Genomic DNA, 22,347 nt, shown 5'->3' with positions numbered 1-22,347 from the left:
TATTGAAGAATCCTTGCATTCCTGGAATAAACCCTCCTTGATCATGCTGTATGATCCTTTTAATGTGCTGTTGGATTCTGCTTGCTAGTATTTTGTTGAGGATTTTTGCATCTATGTTCATCAGTGATATTGGCCTGTAGTTTTCTTTCTTTGTGGCAACCTTGTCTGGTTTTGGTATCAAGGTAATGGTGGCCTCGTAGAATGAGTTTGGGAGTGTTCTTCCCTCTGCTATATTTTGGAAGAGTTTGAGAAGGCTAGGTGTTAGCTCTTCTCTAAATGCTTGATAGAATTTGCCTGTGAAGCCATCTGGTCCTGGGCTTTTGTTTGTTGGAAGATGTTAAATCACAGTTTCAATTTCAGTGTTTGTGATTGGTCTGTTCATATTTTCTATTTCTTCCTGATTCAGTTTTGGCAGGTTATGCATTTCTAAGAATTTGTCCATTTCTTCCCGGTTGTCCATTTTATTGGTACAGAGTTGCTTGTAGTAATCTCTCATGATCTTTTGTATTTCTGCAGTGTCAGTTGTTACTTCTCCTTTTTTCATTTCTAATTCTATTGATGTGAGTCTTCTCCCTTTTTTTCTTGATGAGTCTGGCTAATGGTTTATCTATTTTGTTTATCTTCTCAAACAACCAGCTTTTAGTTTTATTGATCTTTGCTATCATTTCCTTCATTTATTTTTCATTTATTTCTGATCTGATTTTTATTATTTCTTTCCTTCTGCTAACTTTGGGGTTTTTTTGTTCTTCTTTCTCTAATTGCTTTAGGTGCAAGGTTAGGTTGTTTATTCGATATGTTTCCTGTTTCTTAAGGTAGGATTCTATTGCTATAAACTTTCCTCTTAGAACTGCTTTTGCTGCATCCCATAGGTTTGGGGTCATCGTGTCTCCATTGTCACTTGTTTCTAGGTATTTTTTGATTTCCTCTTTGATTTCTTCAGTGATCACTTCGTTATTAAGTAGTGTATTGTTTAGCTTCCATGTGTTTGTATTTTTTACAGATCTTTTCCTGTAATTGATATCTAGTCTTATGGTGTTGTGGTCGGAAAAGATACTTGATACAATTTCAATTTTCTTAAATTTACCAAGGCTTGATCTGTGACCCAAGATATGATCTGTCCTGCAGAATATTCCATGAGCACTTGAGAAAAATGTGTATTCTGTTGTTTTTGGATGGAATGTCCTATAAATATCAATTAAGTCCATCTTGTTTAATGTATCATTTAAAGCTTGTGTTTCCTTATTTATTTTCATTTTGGATGATCTGTCCATTGGTGAAAGTGGGGTGTTAAAGTCCCCTACTATGAATGTGTTACTGTCGATTTCCCCTTTTATGGCTGTTAGTATTTGCCTTATGTATTGAGGTGCTCCTATGTTGGGTGCATAAATATTTACAATTGTTATATCTTCTTCTTGGATCTATCCCTTGATCATTATGTAGTGTCCTTCTTTGTCTCTTCTAATAGTCTTTATTTTAAAGTCTACTTTGTCTGATAAGAGAATTGCTACTCCAGCTTTCTTTTGGTTTCCATTGGCATGGAATATCTTTTTCCATTCCCTTACTTTCAGTCTCTATGTGTCTCTAGGTCTGAAGTGGGTCTCTTGTAGACAGCATATATATGGGTCTTGTTTTTGTATCCATTCAGCCAGTCTGTTTCTTTTGGTGGGAGCATTTAGTCCATTTACATTTAAGGTAATTATCGATATGTATGTTCCTATTCCCATTTTCTTAATTGTTTTGGGTTCATTATTGTAGGTCTTTTCCTTCTCTTGTGTTTCTTGCCTAGAGAAGTTCCTTTAGCATTTTTTGTAAAGCTGGTTTGGAGGTGCTGAACTCTCTCTGGTTTTGCTTGTCTGTAAAGGTTTTAATTTCTCCATCAAATCTGAATGAGATCCTTGCTGGGTAGAGTAATCTTTATTGCAGCTTTTTCTCCTTCATCACTTTAAATATGTCCTGCCACTCCCTTCTGGCTTGCAGAGTTTCTGCTGAAAGATCAGCTGTTAACCTTATGGGGATTCCCTTGTGTGTTATTTGTTGTTTTTCCCTTGCTGCTTTTAATATGTTTTCTTTGTATTTAATTTTTAACAGTTTGATTAATATGTGTCTTGGCGTATTTCTCCTTGGATTTATCCTGTATGGGACTGTGCTTCCTGGACTTGATTAATTATTTCCTTTCCCATATTAGGGAAGTTTTCAACTATAATCTCTTCAAATATTTTCTCAGTCCCTTTCTTTTTCTCTTCGTCTTCTGGAACCCCTATAATTCGAATGTTGGTGCGTTTAATGTTGTCCCAGAGGTCTCTGAGACTGTCCTCAGCTCTTTTCATTCTTTTTTCTGCTCTGCAATAGTTATTTCCACTATTTTATCTTCCAGGTCACTTATCCGTTCTTCTGCCTCAGTTATTCTGCTATTGATCCCATCTAGAGTATTTTTTATTTCATTTATTGTATTGTTCATCGTTGCTTGTTTCATCTTTAGTTCTTCTAGGTCCTTGTTAAATGTTTCTTGAATTTTGTCTATTCTATTTCCAAGATTTTGGATCATCTTTACTATCATTATTCTGAATTCTTTTTCAGGTAGACTGCCTATTTCCTCTTCATTTGTTAGGTCTGGTGGGTTTTTATCTTGCTCCTTCATCTGCTGTGTGTTTTTCTGTCTTCTCATTTTGCTTATCTTACTGTGTTTGGGGTCTCCTTTTTGCAGGCTGCAGGTTTGTAGTTCCCATTGTTTTTGGTGTCTGTCCCCAGTGGCTAAGGTTGGTTCAGTGGGTTGTGTAGGCTTCCTGGTGGAGGGGACTAGTGCCTGTGTTCTGATGGATGAGGCTGGATCTTGTCTTTCTGGTGGGCAGGTCCACGTCTGGTGGTGTGTTTTGGGGTGTCTGTGGACTTATGATTTTAGGCAGCCTCTCTGCTAATGGGTGGGGTTGTGTTCCTGTCTTGCTAGTTGTTTGGCATAGGGTGTCCAGCACTGTAGCTTGCTGGTTGTTGAGTGAAGCTGGGTGCTGGTGTTGAGATGGAGATCTCTGGGAGATTTTCGCTGTTTGATATTATGTGGAGCTGGGAGGTCTCTTGTGGACCAGTGTCCTGAAGTTGGCTCTCCCACCTCAGAGGCACAGCACTGACTCCTGGCTGCAGCATCAAGAGCCTTTCATCTACATGGCTCAGAATAAAAGGGGGAAAAAGTAGAATGAAAGAATTAGTAGAAGAAAGAAAGAGAGAGAGAGAGGGAGGGAGGGAAGGAAGGAAGGAAGGAAAAAAAGAAAGAAAGAAGATAAAGTAAAATAAAATAAGTTATTAAAATAAAAAATAATTATTAAGAAAAAAAAATTTTTTTTAATGGACGGATAGAACCCTAGGACAAATAGTGGAAGCAAAGCTATAAAGACAAAATCTCACACAGAAGCATACACATACACACTCACAAAAAGAGAAAAAGGGGAAAAAATCATAAATCTTGCTCTCAAAGTCCACCTCCTCAATTTGGGATGATTCGTTGTCTACTCATGTATTTCACAGATGCAGGGTACATCAAGTTGATTGTGGAGCTTTAATCCGCTGCTTTTGAGGCTGCTGGGAGAGATTTCCCTTTCTCTTCTTTGTTCTCACAGCTCCCGGGTCTCAGCTTTGGATATGGCCCCGCCTCTGTGTGTAGGTCACTGGAGGGCGTCTGTTCTTCACTCAGACAGGATGGGGTTAAAAGAGAGGCTGATTCGGGGGCTCTGGCTCACTCAGGCCGGGCGGAGGGAGGGGCATGGAGTGCAGGGCAAGCCTGTGGAGGCAGAGGCCAGCGTGACGTTGCACCAGGCTGAGGCGCGCTGTGCCTTCTCCCGGGGAAGTTGTCCCTGGATCCTGGGACCCTGGCAGTGGCGGGCTGCACAGGCTCCCGGAAGGGGTGTGTGGAGAGTTACCTGTGCTCGCACACAGGGTTCTTGGTGGCGGCAACAGCAGCCTTAGCATCTTATGCCCGTCTCTGGGGTCCGCGCTTTTAGCCGCGGCTCGCACCTGTCTCTGGAGCTCCTTTAAGCAGCACTCTCAATCCCCTCTCCTCGCGCACCAGGAAACAAAGAGGGAAGAAAAAGTCTCTTGCCTCTTCGGCAGGTCCAGACTTTGCCCCGTACTCCTGGCTAGCTGTGGTGCACTAACCCCCTGCAGGCTGTGTTCATGCCGCCAGCTCCAGTCCTCTCCCTGGGATCTGACCAAAGCCTGAGCCTCAGCTCCCAGCCCCGCCCGCCCCGGCGGGTGAGCAGACAAATCTCTCAGGCTGGTGAGTGCCGGTCGGCACCAATCTTCTGTGCGGGAATCTCTCCGCTTTGCCCCCCGCACCCCTGTTGCTGTGCTCTCCGCGGCTCCGAAGCTTTCCCCGCTCCGCCACCCGCAGTCTCCGCCCGCGAGGGGGCTTCCTAGTGTGTGGAAACCTTTCCTCCTTCACAGCTCCCTCCCACTGGTGTGGGTCCTGTCCCTATCCTTTTGTCTCTGTTTATTCTTTTTTCTTTTGCCCTACCCAGGTACGTGGGGATTTCTTGCCTTTTAGGAGGTCTGAGGTCTTCTGCCAGCGTTCAGCAGGTGTTCTGTAGGAGTTGTTCCACGTGTAGATGTATTTCTGGTGTATCTGTGGGGAGGAAGGTGATCTCTGCGTCTTACTCTTCCGCCATCTTCCCCTCGTCCTCCTTTTGCTTTAAATTTCTTACTGCTGTAACCAGTGAGTCAAAAGCAACAAAGACATTGCTATAACATTAAAAGCTTAATTTTATAGGCTTTATGAAATACCACTATGGGACATAACCCTGGCTTACCACCAACTGAAAAAATAAGGATTTCAAGAAAACAGGAGCAGCAAATATAGTCTCTATAGGAAAATTGTAAAGGGGTCATGACAGCAAGAATTAAGAATATGTATATTATACAACCAAAAGGGTGTACAAGGAGAAAGGCATGATATGGATAACGAACATGAGGCTGATTAAAGACACCTCCCTGTTCTCCTGTCATGACCCCATTGCAGCTCTCTGGAGAGCTGTCCTTGTTCACATAGTACACTTAACACTTAATAACAATTTGGTAGCTGTGTTCTGATAAAACAGCTTCATATCTCTGCATAAAAACTTTATGCTCCATTTACTGATGTTTTTAAAGTTATATTCAGATATAGCTGGAACTTGGTATATCTAGACTTCTAGAAAGAAACTTGTATCGAGGGCTTGATGGTAAAATGTTGAAAAAGAAGTGCTAAGGAAAGTGTTAATGGGTAACTCAGGTTTACATACAGATGTGTACAAGAGAAGGCTGAGTGTTTACACAGTGTTCAGGGGCTGAGAAACCTTTTGAGTTGGGAAAAGAGAATCGCAGTGTTTATTCTAGCTTCAGTTTTAAACTTTTAGAACGATTCTGAAAATGTAGAAAACTGATAGTGGTCTAGAAGTGCAGTTAAGTACCCTCTATTAATTTGGAAGCAGTTGGTTATGTCTTGCTGGAAAGAAACCATTGGCAAATGAAAAAGCCTCCTCTTAGGGTGTTTAATCCAGGTGATTTTAATAATTATAGTTAATTTTTGTTTTAAATCATAGTAAATGAAAATCGTGTTTGTCTTTTTGTTCTGTGCCTTTAGAAAATCTGGCTATCTCTATGTTGGTTCACCTAGTGACAGCTTCTACTAATTACAGGCAACTTGCTTAGTGTTGACTAGGAAATCTAAACTTATACATGGAGGAGAAGATTTAAGGAATTATTTTCTAGACAGGTATCAGAAGGAAGGAACAAAGGAAGAAAAATGGGAGGGAAGATACTTCAAGTGAAAGCACAATGTTTTACACTTGTGTTTTTTTAAAAAAACACTAATTTACTATTAGATTACCTGGTATTTTTCTAATTGGCCATTTTCCCCACCCCACCCCCCTTTTTTTCTTAATTAATTTACACTTTAAATTTTATGACAGTTGAGTCAATACCATTTTACCCAGTGTTTTTATGAAGTAGCATCCCAATAGATGATTCTGTATTGCAGCCCTGAAGGGTGCAGTCAATGATTAAATGTAAAATTCTGTCCAGGCACATGATGGAGCCACATTAAACTGCTGGTGCCCACAGGCTGTTTAACAGCTGTCTGCCTTGATGTGATTTTTTTAAATCACTGTGAAGCATTAGAATAGAATACCAATTTGCAGCCAAAAGATGCTTCTGAAGTGCGAGAAACTTCAGACCAAAAAAGCTCTAGACAGCATTTTGAAAGGCTTTTGATGAGCAGATTGCAAATATTAGTGCCTGTAAGCTTGAAATGTTACCTGTGAAATAGATAAGTGAATATTCTTGAATGTAGTATCTCTTCAAGCCAAGAAAGTGAAACAAATTGAAAAACCTAAAAATAATTTTAAGTCCCACCTAGATGGATGTATCAAGTTCAGATGGTCAGTAATCTTACCTGGGTTTTGAACTCCTAGGAGTCTGTAACAGTGTCTATTTATATATTCCAAATTGCTTAATATACTACTTTGCACATAGAAGATGCTCAACATATATAGAACTCTCTCTCTTCATTTTTAGTGAAAAAAACTTTATCACTGAAAGTGGAGATTGCCACATTTCTATTCCCTAATGAGGAAAAACTCCTGTCTGGTACACTCCAGGCATTTCACTGCCAAAGACCATTAAAGCCATATTGCATTTGTAGTGACAGACATAAATTTAAGGACATTTATGAACTGTCAGCATCAGTATAAAGCCCTGTGTTACCAGGTCCACACTGACTTGTGCTTTGGGGTAGTCAGTGCCAGCTTCAGGGACATGCGACCTGTGTAGTCTCATAGGTCTTTAACTTGGCCTAATGCTCTGCTCTCACCATCTTGAAACCATTAATGATTTTTTCAGAAGAGGCCCCCTGTTCTCCTTTTGCACTAGGCACCACAAATTATTAGCTAGCCCTGCTGGTAATTCTGTCTTTCTGTCATATAGTTCTGCTTAACAACACCATATGATAAAACCTAGACCTTAGAGAGTTTACTTGTATTGAAAATTTAGTGTCTTTTAAAAGTACCGGTTCACAAGAGATCATTGAGGAAATCAAAAATACCTAGAAACAAATCACAATGAAAACACGAGGACCCAAAACTTATGGGATGCAGCAAAAGCAGTTCTAAGAGGGAAGTTTATAGCAATACAATCCTACCTCAAAAAACAAGAAACATCTCAAACGACCTAACCTTACACTTAAAGTAATTAGAGAAAGAAGAACAAAAAAAAACCCAAAGTTAGCAGAAGGAAAGAAATCATAAAGATCAGATCAGAAATAAATGAAAAAGAAATGAAGGGAACGATAGCAAAGATCAATAAAACTAAAAGCTGGTTGTTTGAGAAGATAAACAAAATTGACAAACCATTAGCCAGACTCAAGAAATAAAGGGAGAGGACTCAAATCAATAGAATAGAAATGAAAAAGGAAAAGTAACAACTGACACTGCAGAAATACAAAGGATCATGAGAGATTACTACAGGCAACTATATGCCAATAAAATGGACAACCTGGAAGAAATGGACAAATTCTTGGAAAAGCACAACCTGCCAAGACTGAATCAGGAGGACAATATAAACAGACCGATCACAAGCACTGAAGTTGAGACTGTGATTAAAAATCTTCCAACAAACAAAAGCCCAGGACCAGATGGCTTCACAGGCAAATTCTATCAAATATTTAGAGAAGAGATAACATCAATCCTTCTCAAACTCTTCCAAAATATAGCAGAGGGAGGAACACTGAAACTCATTCTACGAGGCCACCATCACCCTGATACCAAAATCAGACAAAGATGTCACAAAGAAAGAAAACTACAGGCCAGTATCACTGATGAACACAGATGCAAAAATGCTCAACAGAATACTAGCAAACAGAATCCAACAGCACATTAAAAGGATCATACAGCATGATCAAGTGGGGTTTATCCCAGGAATGCAAGGATTCTTCAGTATATGCAGATCAGTCAATGTGATAAACCATATTAACAAACTGAGGGAGAAAAAACCATATGATCATCTCAATAGATGCAGAAAAAACTTTCGACAAAATTCAACACCCATTTATGATAAAAACCCTGCAGAAGGTAGGCATAGAAGGAACTTACCTCAACATAATAAAGGCCATATACGACAAACCCACAGCCAACATGGTTCTCAATGGTGAAAAACTGAAACCATTTCCTCTAAGACCAGGAACAAGACAAGGTTGTTCACTCTCGGCACTATTGTTCAACATAGTTTTGGAAGTTTTAGCCACAGCAATCAGAGAAGAAAAAGAAATAAAAGGAATGCAAATCGGAAAAGAAGTAAAGCTGTCACTGTTTGCAGATGACATGATACTATGCATAGAGAATCCTAAAGATGCTACCAGAAAACTACTACAGCTAATCAATGAATTCGGTAAAGTAGCAGGATACAAAATTAATGCACAGAAATCTCTGGCATTTCCTATACACTAATGATGAAAAATCTGAAAGAGAAATTAAGAAAACACTCCCATTTACCACTGCAACAAAAAGAATAAAATATCTAGGAATAAACCTACCTAAGGAGACAAAAGACCTGTATGCAAAAAACTATAAGACACTGATGAAAGAAATTAAAGATGATACAAACAGATGGAGAGCTATACCATATTCTTGGTTTGGAAGAATCAACATTGTGAAAATGACTATACTACCCAAAGCAATCTACAGATTCAGTGCAATCCCTGTCAAGCTACCAAAGGCATTTTTCACAGAACTAGAGCAGAAAATTTTACAATTTGTATGGAAATGCAAAAGACCCCGAATAGCCAAAGCAATCTTGAGAAAGAAAAACGGAGCTGGAGGAATCAGGCTACCTGACTTCAGACTATACTACAAAGCTACAGTAATCAAGACAGTATGGTACTAGCACAAAAACAGAAAGATAGATCAGTGGAACAGGATACAAAGCCCAGAGATAAACCCACGCACATATGGTCACTGTATCTGTGACAAAGGAGGCAAGAATATACAGTGGAAAAAAGACAGCCTGTTCAATAAATGGTGCTGGGAAAACTGGACAGCTACATGTAAAAGAATGAAATTAGAACACTCCGTAACACCATACACAAAAATAAACTCAAAATGGATTAAAGGGGCTTCCCTGGTGGCGCAGTGGTTGAGAGTCCGCCTGCCGATGCAGGGGACATGGGTTCGTGCCCCAGTCCGGGAAGATCCCACATGCCACAGAGCAGCTAGGCCCGTGAGCCATGGCCGCTGAGCCTGCGTGTCCGGAGCCTGTGCTCCGCAAGGGGAGAGGCCACAACAGTGAGAGGCCCGCGTACCACAAAAAAAAAAAAAAAAAAGAAGGATTAAACCTAAATGTAAGGCCACAGACACTATAAAACTCTTAGAGGAAAAACATAGGCAGAGCACTGTGTGACATAAATCACAGCAAGATCCTTTTTGATCCACCTCCTAGAGAAATGGAAATAAGATCAAAAATAAACAAATGGGACCTAATGAAACTTAAAAGCTTTTGCACAGCAAAGGAAACCATAAACAAGGCGAAAAGACCACTCTCAGAATGGAAGAAAATATTTGCAAATGAAGCAACTGACAAAGGATTCTTCTCCAAAATATACAAGCAGCTCATACAGCTCAATATCAAAAAACAAACAACCCAATCCAAAATGGGCAGAAGACCTAAATAGACATTTCTCCAAAAAAGATATACAGACTGTCAACAAACACATGAAAGGGTGCTCAACATCACTAATCATTAGAGAAATGCAAATCAAAACTACAATGAAGTATCACCTCACACCAGTCAGAATGGCCATCATCAGAAAATCTACAAACAATAAATGCTGGAGAGGGTGTGGAGAAAAGGGAACCCTCTTGCACTGTTGGTGGGAATGTGAACTGATACAGCCACTGTGGAGAACAGTATGGAGATTCCTTAAAAAACTAGAAATAGAGGGCTTCCCTGGTGGCACAGTGGTTGAGAGTCCACCTGCCGATGCAGGGGACACGGGTTCGTACCCCGGTTCTGGAAGATCCCACATGCAGCGGAGTGGCTAGGCCCGTGAGCCATGGCTGGTGAGCCTGCGCGTCTGGAGCCTGTGCTCCGCAGTGGGCGAGGCCACGGCAGTGAGAGGACCGTGTACCGCAAAAAAAAAACCTATAAATAGAACTACCGTATGACCCAGCAATCCTACTACTGGGCATATACCCGGAGAAACCCATAATTCAAAAAAGAGTCATGTACCACAGTGTTCATTGCAGCTCTGTTTACAGTAGCCAGGACATGGAAGTAACCTAAGTGTCCATTGACAGATGAATGGATAAAGAAGATGTGGCACATATATACAGTGGAATATTACTCAACCATAAAAAGAAACGAAATTAAGTTATTTGTAGTGAGGTGGATGGACCTAGAATCTGTCATACAGAGTAAAGTAAGTCAGAAAGAGAAAGACAAATACCGTATGCTAACACATATATATGGAATCTTAAAAAAAAAATGGTTATGAAGAACCTATGGGCAGGGCAGGAATAAAGACGCAGACGTAGAGAATGGACTTGAGGACGCAGGGAGGGGGAAGCGTAAGCTGGGATGAAGTGAGAGAGTGGCATGGACTTATATATACTACCAAATGTAAAATAGATAGCTAGTGGGAAGCAGCCGCATAGCACAGGGAGATCAGCTGGTGCTTTGTGACCACCTAGAGGGGTGGGATAGGGAGGGTGGGAGGGAGACGCAAGAGGGAGGAGATATGGGGATATATATATGTGTATAGCTGATTCACTTTGTTATAAAGCAGAAACTAACACACCATTGTAAAGCAATTACACTCCAATAAAGATGTTAAAAGAAAAAAGGACCGGTTCATTATTAAAAATACTTGTAGAGCCCATCTTCCTTTCCCTTCATCTCCCCTTCCCATCACCTCCAGAGGCAGTACCACAGAGGTGTTGAGAGCAGCATGCCTGGCATCTGAAGAAACGTAGAGTAATAGTGAGTGCAGAGGTGTCACCAAGAGTAGTGGGGAGATTGGTTATATTGAGCAAATAAGTTGTTTGAGTTAGCAAACAAATAAATATACTAAAGATAAGGAAGCCAGGTTTCTCACTGGCCAAAGGGATTTACAGACATTGAAGGGTAGAAAGCTGAAAAGAACACTGAGGCACTGGATTAGAATTGTAATTATCAGCATGATTTCACAGCTTTTTAAATTTGTATGTAGAAACGATTATAATGTTTATATATTTGAATATATGAATATAAATATATACATATGTGTATACATACATAAATTTCTTAGTTGTGTACACTGAAAGGGTCTAGAGGCAATGATACCTCAATAGTAATGAGCACAATGAGTGCTCAGATCTTGGTTTCTAAATACCACCCTCCACTAAAAGGAATCAGCGATGCTTGGATAAGTGGCCAATTCTAGGACTGGGGCAGCAAACATATAAGATCAACGTGTAATCATGTTGTTCCAGAAAGTAAAGAAATATTCAAAGAATGGTGGGAACATGTCAGAAGGACCCCAAAGCCAGCCTGAATGCATGCCCACTGACCAAATCTAATGTAAGCAACAAAATAAATACTGTTAATATCAGATTACAGCTCATTGAATAAAATAGAAATCTATGCGTTTATAAATAAATGAATAAATAGAGAAGGGGACATTCTTCCTTAATATACAAGCTCAACTAATAAATGCAGAAGGGATGGTAGAAATAGATAATGACCGTTGATGTCTATTATAGGGACGGTGATACAGAAGGAGTCATCGGTGGATGCTAGACTGGTAGTTGGAGGCTTGGTGAGGAACAGGGTATTGGCATGATGCAGTGTACTTGTTTCAGCTCTCATACTGTAACAAGTGTCCTTTCACAGTCCATTTAATAACACATTTTTCACATTTTTATGCTTTTTGTTGATTTTGCTGTTTAAAATAGCCCCCACATGTAGTGCCGAGGTGCTGTCTATCTAGTGTTCCTAAGTACAAGAAGGCTGTGATGTGTCTTACAAAGAAAATGAATGTGTTAGATAAGCTTCATTGCAGCATGAATTATAGTGCTATTGGCCACAAGTGCAACGTTACCGAATCAATTCTGTGTTAAATAAAGTGTTTTTAGCTGGAAACCCACATAAAACAAGGTTACATGTTGATCAGTTGGAGAAAATGGACTAAAGGCTCACAGGAACCTAACCCTGCATTTTCCATAGGAGCAGTACTTCACTGTTTGCTAATTCAGTGTTCATGGCACATTATAGGACTTCACTGCCATGAATAATAAGAATCAGATGTATCTCGCGTAATGGGTACTGCCGAAACCGATAAGTGTCGTTTCAGGGGGGCCCCAAGGAGCCCGGTCTTTTATGTCTCAGCACAGAAAGAATTCAGCGAGTCAAAGTGATAGATAAGCAGTGATTTATTAGAATAGAATAGGATGCTTGTGAGGCTTACAAGCGGCTGGGCAAGAAGGTGCTGCGCCCTGAGAACTTAGTGGGCTACAGTTTTGTAATCAAAGGAAAAGTGGGGAGGGTGAAAAGACCACCTTCTTCCTCATTCTTGAGTAGATGTCATGCTTCCATCATCAGCTCCTCCTCCAGATTGGGCAGGGGAGTTTTCTTGTCCCTACGTGGTCAAGCCAGGACTGTCATGGCACTATGGAAAAATTATTTCAGGTCTTTCATTTTGAAATGTCACCTTTCCATAAAGTACTGTTTTTTATGTGTGCAGAGAGCATGTCCTAGGGATCATTAACTTACTGAGCTCACTGGGCAGGATGTGGGTCTCATGTCACCATTGTTTTTATTGTTTTGGGGCTTGTCTCATGCATGGGTTTTGTTGCTAAGCAGGCCTGCTTGGCTTTGTGGTTAAGCAAACCTGCTTTCTTGAATGACCATTAACTTACAGGGGTCTCCCATACTTTTTTCTTTACTTACAATCCCCTAGTGGGATTAACTATTTAATTGCCTAATTTGTCCCTTTACTTTGTCCCTATCACTAACAGTGGTTGCCATTGGTTTTATCAGATTAATTTCACATGATGTATAACAGTGTTCAAAATTTTACTCTGTTGTGAAACTATACGTATGTATTTGTGAGTGATTTATAAAATATTTCAGGGTTAAAAGGGACATGTGGAAGACTAACTTTGACTTATATAATATGAAGTAGTAAAATATTTAAAACAGTTGTTTGTGCATTTCTTGCTAAAATAAACTATACTTTTTAGTTGGCTAGCCTTCTTTCGGTTTCATCTGCTTACTAATTTAAGATGAATTTGATTTTAAGAAATTATAGTTCCAAAGATAGAAAGTTTATTTTACTAGAAAGTATAAGTAAACCATATCTATTAACTAATCACTCTAAAATATGTTTTTTATGTTGCTCTCACTTTGAACTCCTTGGTATGTCTTTCTCTTAAAGAATTTTGGCTTATCAGTGCTTTATAGTTGCTTCCAGAGTCTGAGAGATTTATTGTGTATAGTTTTTAATGCTAATCAATTGGCTTTTGATACTTTTTTGAGTGAGTGGGGAATATCTTATTAGAATCAAATAGATGAATTAGCTAATTTTATTTACTTAACATTTGGAGGGATAAGTGAAAAGAGAAGGAAAAGACTCAAGCTGATTCAAAAGCAAAAATGAGAAGAAAAGATAAATGACGTATTCTTCAAGTCTTCTAATCAACCAAATATTAGACAAAAGAAATTGGGGATTTGTCTTTAAACTGGAGATGTGCTGAGCATATTCTTACTTTAGGTTTTTTTTTTTTTAACTGTCTTTAGATACTGATTTTTGTCTAGAAGGGATAGTGGGGGCTACTAAAATGAAACTCATAATTTCAACTTTTGCTTGACATTTCCTTGGTGCTGGGCACTTTACACTATATTAATGCCAGGAAAAATATTTTATCTACTCTCATCTTTAGGCAAGTTCTTATTCTTCGAATGCAGAGTCACTTCTAATTTAGATTTTTAGGAAATGGGAAAAAATTTATTCTTTGAGACCAGTTGTCTAAGCCAGGCTTTTGCGCTTCCTGGTTACTTGTCATTCAGCAACTGTATGGGAAAGTGTTTGTAAGCTATAAATCAGTGTGTTAATAATAATTTTTATTTCTCCTCTGAAGTTGGACTTTGTAAAAACTTTGTAAAAAACAGTTTTATTTCTTGTTTTGTTTAGTACAGATGTCTGTCTCTTCAGCCAAAAATCATTACTAACGGTTATTGGGCATTTGTTTTGTACTTTGTAATCTTATAAAATGTTTTCATCAGATGTTTCTTAGAAAAACCCTGAGTGATAGGTGAAAATCATAACTTCATAGATGGGAAAACTGGGAGGTAGAAAAGCGGTGAACCTTGCTTTCGGGTCAGAATATTCAACCTCTGCTTTCCTGGTCGGTTTTGAGGTGGGGAAGGGGTGGTTTTGTTCTTTTTGTTTTTTTAAATATCCCTGCCTTTTACTGCTGTAGAGAGTGACTTATATTTTACAACAGCTGATGTTTTTCTCCTACAGAGATATTCCAATGCCCTTAGTCAGCTCAGGAGTAGAGCATGGTAACTTGAGAGAGCTGGCATTTGCAAGAATGAAAGACCTTGGAATACAGGTAAGAGTCTGACCATAACTGTTGAGATCAAAGTAGTCTGAGACACGAAAACCTGTGATACTATCACATTACAAACTTACAGGTTTGGTCAAAAAGCTTTCATGTATTGAAGCCATTCTTACTGTATAACACATTGAAATTGAAGCTAGTGGTTGCAAAGTCTGCATCCTATCCCCTACACCCTTCTGCTTTCTTCTAAAAGAGCGTAGGTTTGTCAATTTAATGGTTGTTTTCCCTGCCTTCTCAGATTGCCAACTGTGTGTTCAACTCCTTTTTTAAAAAAAACTTTTTTGTTGTTTTGAAGTATTGGGTGTTCAATTCTTGACTAGTGGTTAGAGAAGAATACAACAGTTGAAGAAACAAGGCTTTACATACTGAAATAATTAGCAATGTTATTGCCCAGATACACCAGTCTCCCTCGCCCTGCCCCAACCCCATGTCTATTCACTCATTCATTTATTTCACAAATATTTACTAAACACCTCCTTTCTGCTTTCCCTGAAAGAGCCCAGGAATCTGCAATTTGACAGTCTGTAGATGATTATGAAATCAAAATAAGGTTTGAAACTCAGTGCCCTAGGAGCTATTTCTCAGAGCTGCTAAAGAGAAAAGTCCAGGAGGGTGTCTAGGCCTGAGCACTGATTCCTGGCCTCTGCCTTCAAAGATTCTCGTTCACTCCATCTGGGATGGAGCTGTGGGAGGTTCTCATGCACAGTGCAAACATGGACCCCACTTCGAAAGATGTCGTTGAGAGGACTGCATATCATGTTTGTGGACCTACCCAAAACATTTTGTCCTCTGTCAATATCTTATGGAGAAAATTTTTCAGAAAATTGTTTGTCCGTAGGAGAGTTTGTGAACATTATGGCTTATTCTACCCTCCCCCCCAAAAAAATTTCATTCTAGAAAAACAGCAAATGTATGTACAGTAATGAAAGCCCCAAACAAGAGCGTGTGCCTGCTCAGGCTCCCAGTCCCCCCGCCTGTCCTTGTCATCCAGCTCTTCCTCCTGAGAATACCACTGCCCAGTGACCCACCCGGCCTGCTCAGCCTGCTGACCTCATCAACCAGGCACTGTTTTTAACCCTGTACCCCTCTTAACCCGTGATAGCCTATCGTCAGGTAAACTGGGATTGAGTCTAAAGACTGGAATGCAGTCACACCGAAAGACATCCAGTTCACATAGGGAGTGTCTTTACTAGAAAATAAGCACACACCAATCTCTGCCTGAAAAAGCATTCCCCTCCCCTCCAAAAAAAAGAAAAAAGCATGCAAGTGTTCATTAAAAGCATGTAATATGGGTTCCCGGGGCATGGACTGAATAACGAGCTCTTATTTTTCTCATGGAATTCCATCCATATATATACTAAATATACTATTAGTAGTATAGCTGCATGACATCATCAGATTTCCTATGGCAATCTTTTCTCACTGATGGAAAATGTTAGAATCCTGGAAATAATTTTTACAGTTCTGTAGGGGAAAATATACCATAGGGCATATAATAGTTACTGTAATTATAAATGTCAGGCTGTGTAGCCTGCACACTGGGTTGTGGAATAGAAGCAAGAGTTACATCACATAGCTTGGCCGTGCAGACCAGGCACTGCTTCTGTATCATCCACAGGCAGCTTTGTGCTTCCCAGGGACACTCAAAGAGCCAATCTGTGACTGTGGTTCAGATTGTATAATAAATAGCTCAAGGTTCTTTCTTTCCATTCTTCTTCCTTCCCTTCCTTCCTCCCTCCCATCCTTTCTTCCACAGAGCCCTTCTCTGCAAAAAACAGCAGTCTTAGCTTCCCTCTTTCTGACATTCCTAAAATGATACAAATATGGTGATGCTAAAAATGTTAACTGCCATAAAATGGTGAAGGTTTTAAAAAATTAGGAATTCCGTTTTTTCTTTTTTTTTTTTTTGCTGTACGCGGGCCTCTCACTGCTGTGGCCTCTCCCGTTGCGGAGCACAGGCTGCGGACGCGCAGGCCCAGCAGCCGTGGCTCACGGGCCCAGCCGCTCCACAGCATGTGGGATCTTCCCGGACCGGGGCACGAACCCGTGTCCCCTGCATCGGCAGGCGGACTCACAACCACTGCGCCACCAGGGAAGCCCAGGAATTCAGTTTTTACTCTTCGGTAGACATAGTTTTGGGTTGCACTTTCAGATACAGTTATATCCTCTGGATTTTCAGATTTTAGAATGTATGTTCTTTACTTTCAATATTGTATATTGATCTCCTTTGGATTCTAAACTTATTTTAAAAGCAATACTGTACCAACTTCATGTATTTCTAGTTTGTTTTTCCCTATCCTCAGGTTTATTAAAGATGGCTTCATTTTTAATTCATTTCTTTTACCTCAATGTAAATTATGTCCAAACTTAATTTTGAGCCCAGGATTTGGTGGAGAAGTTTCAATAAAAATTGAATTAGTTACCAGTTTTATATTTGCCCCCCCTTCCCACTTTTTTTTCTTTCTTTTCTTTCTTTCTTTCCTTTCTTTTTTTTGGCAGTGTCGAGACGTGAGAACCAGAGAGGTTGGAATCCAAGAAATTCATCACAAAGTGCGTCCATACCAGGTTAGTTTCTTCATTTTATAGAGAGATTGGGTCCTGTTCATTAATCTTTGTTAAGCCTGGGCCTACACCTACTTACCAGTAGGACCAAACCCTAGAAGTTAATGAGTAAACTAAGAGCAAAGAGTAATTCAGAATGAAGTCAAGCCAGGAAAGCCAGATATGAGGGTGGCTCAACTCTAGAAGAGCCAGGTTAGGAAAACCAAGTTTGAACTTCATTGTAGATCAGCACTGTCCAGTAGAACTTTCCGTAATGTTGGAAATGTTCTATAATCTGTGCCATCTAATAGGATATCAGCTACCAGTCACATGTGACTTGAAATGTGGCTAGTGCAAAGAAGAACTTAGTTTTTAATTTAATTTCAAGTAATTCCAATGTAAATAGCCAAATGTGACTAGTGGCTACCTTCAGGTAAAACTGAGTGTCATGTGCTTATCTCTGTGTGCAACTGTTAAATTATTGCCTGTTGATGGTAATCAAGCGAATAGATCAGCCATATCAACAGGGGTTCCACACAACGTGTTTGTGATAAATTAACTTCTCTCCTAGAATGACATCGTGTTAGCCATTTGCCAGATTTTCTGTGGGGGTTAGCTGTTGTGTAGGAGCCCATTTGAGAAAGGCTAGAGTAGATCTGCATTGATATTTCTGTTCTCAAAGTGAATTGTTTATTTGATGGACGTTTTTCACATTTTGGATCTTTTGAGGAAAAAAGTAGACCCAAGCATAGTTAGTCATTTTGTCAAATTCTTGTGCAATCCAGTTATTCAGCAAACATTAAGTGGAGGAGGAATATCAGTATTAGTCTGTTTATTCACCTCGCTGTGGGTCCAGTCTGCCCATTTTCATAGTGTATCTGGGTGTGACCATGCCCACATATGTAGCTTTCTCTGCATGCATATTGCTTATATTTACGCAAAGTACAAGGGACACTTGAGCAGGAAGCAAGAGTCAAAAGCCTATGTAGACTGCTAACACAAAAGCTTCCCCAAAAGCCCCTCTCCGGTGATTGGATTTTCTTTAACATGTTAATCTCATAACTAGGCATACTATTTTAAAGGTCCTGTGGGATACTTTTTTAAAAAATTCCATCAAGGAATAAGTAACCAATAACACATTTTTTCCCCTAAAAGCAGGTTTTAGTGGAGGAGGTAAGGACTAGAAAAGAAAGCCACTGAGTACCTGACAGTTCTGGGGCCTCAGGGTGCTCCCAAGAGCTGCACACGTGACATAATGTATAATTTTACCTTAGAAACTCTTCATGGAGGATCAGATTTAAATACATGGAAGCATTTACTGAGCCAAACTGTAAGAATCACAAGGTTAATGAGGTTCAGATATTTATGAAATTGTAAAACTGGTTTCCTTTTTTATAGTCCACGAACAAGTCATGAACTCTCGTTTAATCAGTGCTATTGAGAGGAGACAAGTAAAAAGAAACATAATTTGTGGTTGTTTATTCTTTATCCCTAATCGTGGATATTAGTCTAAATAAACATATATAATAATAGAAATGCACTTTGTTCTCTAGTTTAAAAAAAAAAAGTTTTTGCGTGGCTTTTTATGAAACAGGTTGAATTGGTAAGAAGAGATTATGTTGCAAATGGTGGCTGGGAGACATTCTTATCCTATGAAGACCCCGATCAAGACATTTTGATTGGCCTCCTGAGATTACGGAAGTGCTCAGAGGAGACATTCCGTTTCGAATTGGTCGGCGGGGTGTCCATAGTCCGAGAGCTGCATGTGTATGGAAGTGTCGTCCCCGTCAGCAGTCGGGATCCCACTAAATTTCAGCATCAGGTATCCTGTATTCCATTTCTGTTTGACTGTGATTAAGAAATTGCTCAAAGGAGGAAAAGAGAAAAAGAATGGGGCAAGGGTGGAAGGGTGGGAGCAGAGGAAAAGGAGGGGGGAAATTCGGGAAGTGTAGAAACAGAGGAACCAGTATAATACTACAGTTGTTCAGAGATGTTTTCTCTTTAAATTGCTCCCCTTTGGGTGTGAGGGAGGGGGAGGGAGAGACAAATTGAGACTCAGTCAAGTGGAATATAATAATAGACTGAACCGTATGAAATTGCTATTTTTGAAAGTCAGAAATGGTCTAATACTGGCAATTTCGTATGATTCAACTATTTTGGGATCGAAGGAGATGATAATTTGAAAGAAAGCACTTATGAAATGTTAAAGCACTTCGTAAAGACAAGCAAGCTATGTGATATATATAGTGGAACACTATTCCACTCCCCCAAACAACCTAAATAAATAACTCACTTTTTTAAATTTCAGGAGAATAGGTTAAAACTGCTAATGGTGGATGTAGCATAAACCCCCATATTGGTGATTTAAGAATATTGCCTGGTTTCAGAAAGCTTTTTAGAAATTGAAGGGGTGACTAATAATACAAGGGTAGATGCCCCAGACTTTCATCACCTGGAGATTGCCTAGAACTTGTTTAAAAAGAGACAAGTCGAGAGGCAATTACACCCTTGCTGTGACTAGATTAGTCATCCACAGAATACCTTTTGATGGCTTTTGTTGCAGAGTTATTCCTAGTCTGCTACAGTGTGCTTCTGGTATAATTGAATAGTGAAACTTTTCCTTACCCCCGTAAATGGTTTTTTGTCACTCTTATCTTAAAAGAGTTTAGCGGCTACAAAATATTACCCTTCTTGTTTTATGGACCCCTCTTAATGACTTCTTCCCTTCTTAATTCCCTAACCCCTCCATTGCCTCTTACAGGGATTTGGCATGCTACTGATGGAGGAAGCAGAAAGAATAGCTAGAGAAGAACATGGATCTGGGAAAATAGCTGTTATATCAGGTAACTGGGGGAGGGCAAAGTTCATGATTCGTTCACATTTTTAACTTGGTACCACAATGGAAAGTACCTCAGGCCTCTCTTTTCCCCATATATGATTATTATGTTCAAAATTGGGCAGAGCCAAATAGGGAAAGGCTGGTGCTCAAGCACAAAGAAAATTCCTGTAAGCAGTTTGGCGGAATAGAGCTTGCAGAAGCTCTCCATCTCTTGAGTGGCAAGGCCAGTAATCCATATCCTGTCTTCCTCGTGGTCTGTCACACTGGTCTCTTGTGCTTTGTGCCCAGTTACTCTGTCTGGGAAAAATGAAATTTGATGATATGGATCTAAGAAAATCATAAGTCAGTGTGGAGGTTTGTCAGTATCATTCTGGAAATTAAAACAGAACCTAGTTGCCAGTACAAGATGTTGAAAGGCAGAGTTCCTTGCTCCTTAAAAATTGTTTTCAGTGACTTTGTTCCTGGGAAACAGATTTCCCCTGTTTGGAAGCTTTCCCCTTACCTTGCCTAGGACATCAGATAAGTGGAGAAGTGGGCATGTAAAGGAAGGCCTGCTGTAAGTGGAGCAAGAAATAACGCATATGCACCCTTTCACTCATATCCTCACAGACTTTGCTATTCTCAATAAGAAGCTAACATGGTGAAAGCCATGATCAAGATTCAGGTTATTTTCCCTCCAGCATTTGTTTTCCCATTAGACTATGGCATTATTAAATGAAAGTTGAAATGACACTTTTTTTAAAAAAAATCAGTAAGTTGTTGCCAATCAATAAATCAGTACCTTTGCCCAGATTTCAATGATTCCAAATATGGAAATGTAATGACCCAGGCTCACTTAATCGATTATTCAGTCTGGCTATGGTTTTTGGCATTATCCAGACAGATAATAAAGCATTTTTTAACATGGCTAGCTCTATGTTTCTGTGTTATCTTTAATATTTTTTATTGAAGTACAGTTGATTTACAGTGTTGTGTTAATTTCTGCTGTACAGCAAAGTGACTCAGTTATACACATATATACATTCTTTTTTATACTCTTTTCCATTATGGTTTACTCCAGGAGACTGGATATAGTTACCTGTGGTATACAGTAGGACCTTGTTGTTTATCCATTCTGAATGTAACAGTTTGTATCTACTAACCCCAAACTCCCAGTCCATCCCTCTCCCTCCCGCTCCCCCTCCCCCCTTGGCAACCACAAGTCTGTTCTCTGTTTTTTCTGTGTTATTTTTAATCCCACTAAAGAAGTTGGAACTAAATGAGGTTCACCTAATTGGTGCCAATATTTGTAATAAAAAAAAATGTTTACTTCTCATTTGTTTAGCCTGTGGTTGTCCAGAAGTCAGCCTTTCCTGGTACCAGGAAAGAGCCAGACCGACTCAGAACTCTTTGTACATGTGCACCCCTGGATTACCCGAAATTTCAGTGGCCTCTTTTGCCAGCGCACTGTCAGTGTTTTCAGTACAGTACTTCCCAAGCGTTAATGTGCTTGTGAATCATCTGGAGATCTTGTTAAAATGCAGATTCTGACTCATTAGGTCTGGGGTGGGGCCTGAAAGCCTAGATTTCTAACCAGCACCCAGTGATAACCTATACTGATTGTCTTCAGACCATACTTTGAGTAGCAAGGGTTTTAGTATTCTCTTCCAAATCCAGTATTCTCTTTCAAATCACTATGGTAAAGATATTCTCTGTGACCCTGGCAGTGCCTGCATTCCCAAAGTCTGATAGGCAATCAAGTGATTTTATGGTACCTGTGGGAACTTGATCAGTTTTAAAACTGAAGGGCATCTGTATTCTTTTTTTTCTTAATTTTTTTTTTTTTTTTGGCTGTGTTCTTCGTTGCTGCACGTGGGCTTTCTCTAGTTGCGGTGAGAGGGGCTACTCTGTTGCAGTGTGCGGGTTTCTCACTGCAGTGGCTTCTTTTGTTGCAGAGCATGGGTTCTAGGCGCAAGGGCTTCAGTAGTTGTGGCGCACGGGCTCAGTAGTTGTGGCTCATGGGCTCTAGAGCACAGGCTCAGTAGTTGTGGTGCATGGGCTTAGTTGCTCTGTGGCATGTGGGATCTTCCCCGACCAGGGCTTGAACCCCTGTCCCCTGCATTGGCAGGCGGATTCTTAACCACGGCGCCACCAGGGAAGTCCCAGGGCATCTGTATTCTTTCACTTCTCCATTATATTTAATTTGCCTTCATGATATCTATCTCTTTTTAGAAATGTTACATGCAGAGAGGGGCCTCTGACTTGCCTGAGGTCACATTCAGTTGCCTGTAAGAGCCTCAGTTTCTGCTTTTTGAGCAGTGTCTTTCTAAGTGGAAATCAGCGTCTGTCCTTTTTCTAGCCTTTTGTTATACTCTA

General features: G+C 39.9%; 1 protein-coding gene across 4 annotated transcripts in view; it reads left to right on the top strand.

The window, feature by feature from the left end:
• ELP3 (elongator acetyltransferase complex subunit 3) overlaps positions 1-22,347 on the top strand; it is a 114,779-nt gene that overhangs the window by 67,669 nt on the left and 24,763 nt on the right. For all 4 annotated transcript variants that reach the window (XR_003790708.1, XM_029201947.1, XM_029201945.1 and 1 more), the window contains 4 exons: positions 14,513-14,603; positions 17,112-17,177; positions 18,748-18,975; positions 19,915-19,996. Coding sequence is in view for 3 of the 4 variants with exons in the window: in XM_029201947.1 (XP_029057780.1) it covers positions 14,513-14,603; positions 17,112-17,177; positions 18,748-18,975; positions 19,915-19,996 (467 nt within the window). In the remaining variant the exon portion in view is untranslated. The remainder of the gene's footprint in view (positions 1-14,512; positions 14,604-17,111; positions 17,178-18,747; positions 18,976-19,914; positions 19,997-22,347) is intronic.

Source organism: Monodon monoceros, unplaced genomic scaffold, assembly GCF_005190385.1.
Source record: "Monodon monoceros isolate NGI ecotype Baffin Bay Population unplaced genomic scaffold, NGI_Narwhal_1 Super_Scaffold_5, whole genome shotgun sequence".
Lineage (NCBI taxonomy): Eukaryota > Metazoa > Chordata > Mammalia > Artiodactyla > Monodontidae > Monodon > Monodon monoceros.
Note: the sequence above shows the minus strand (reverse complement) of the source record. Positions and strands in the feature narration are given on the sequence as shown.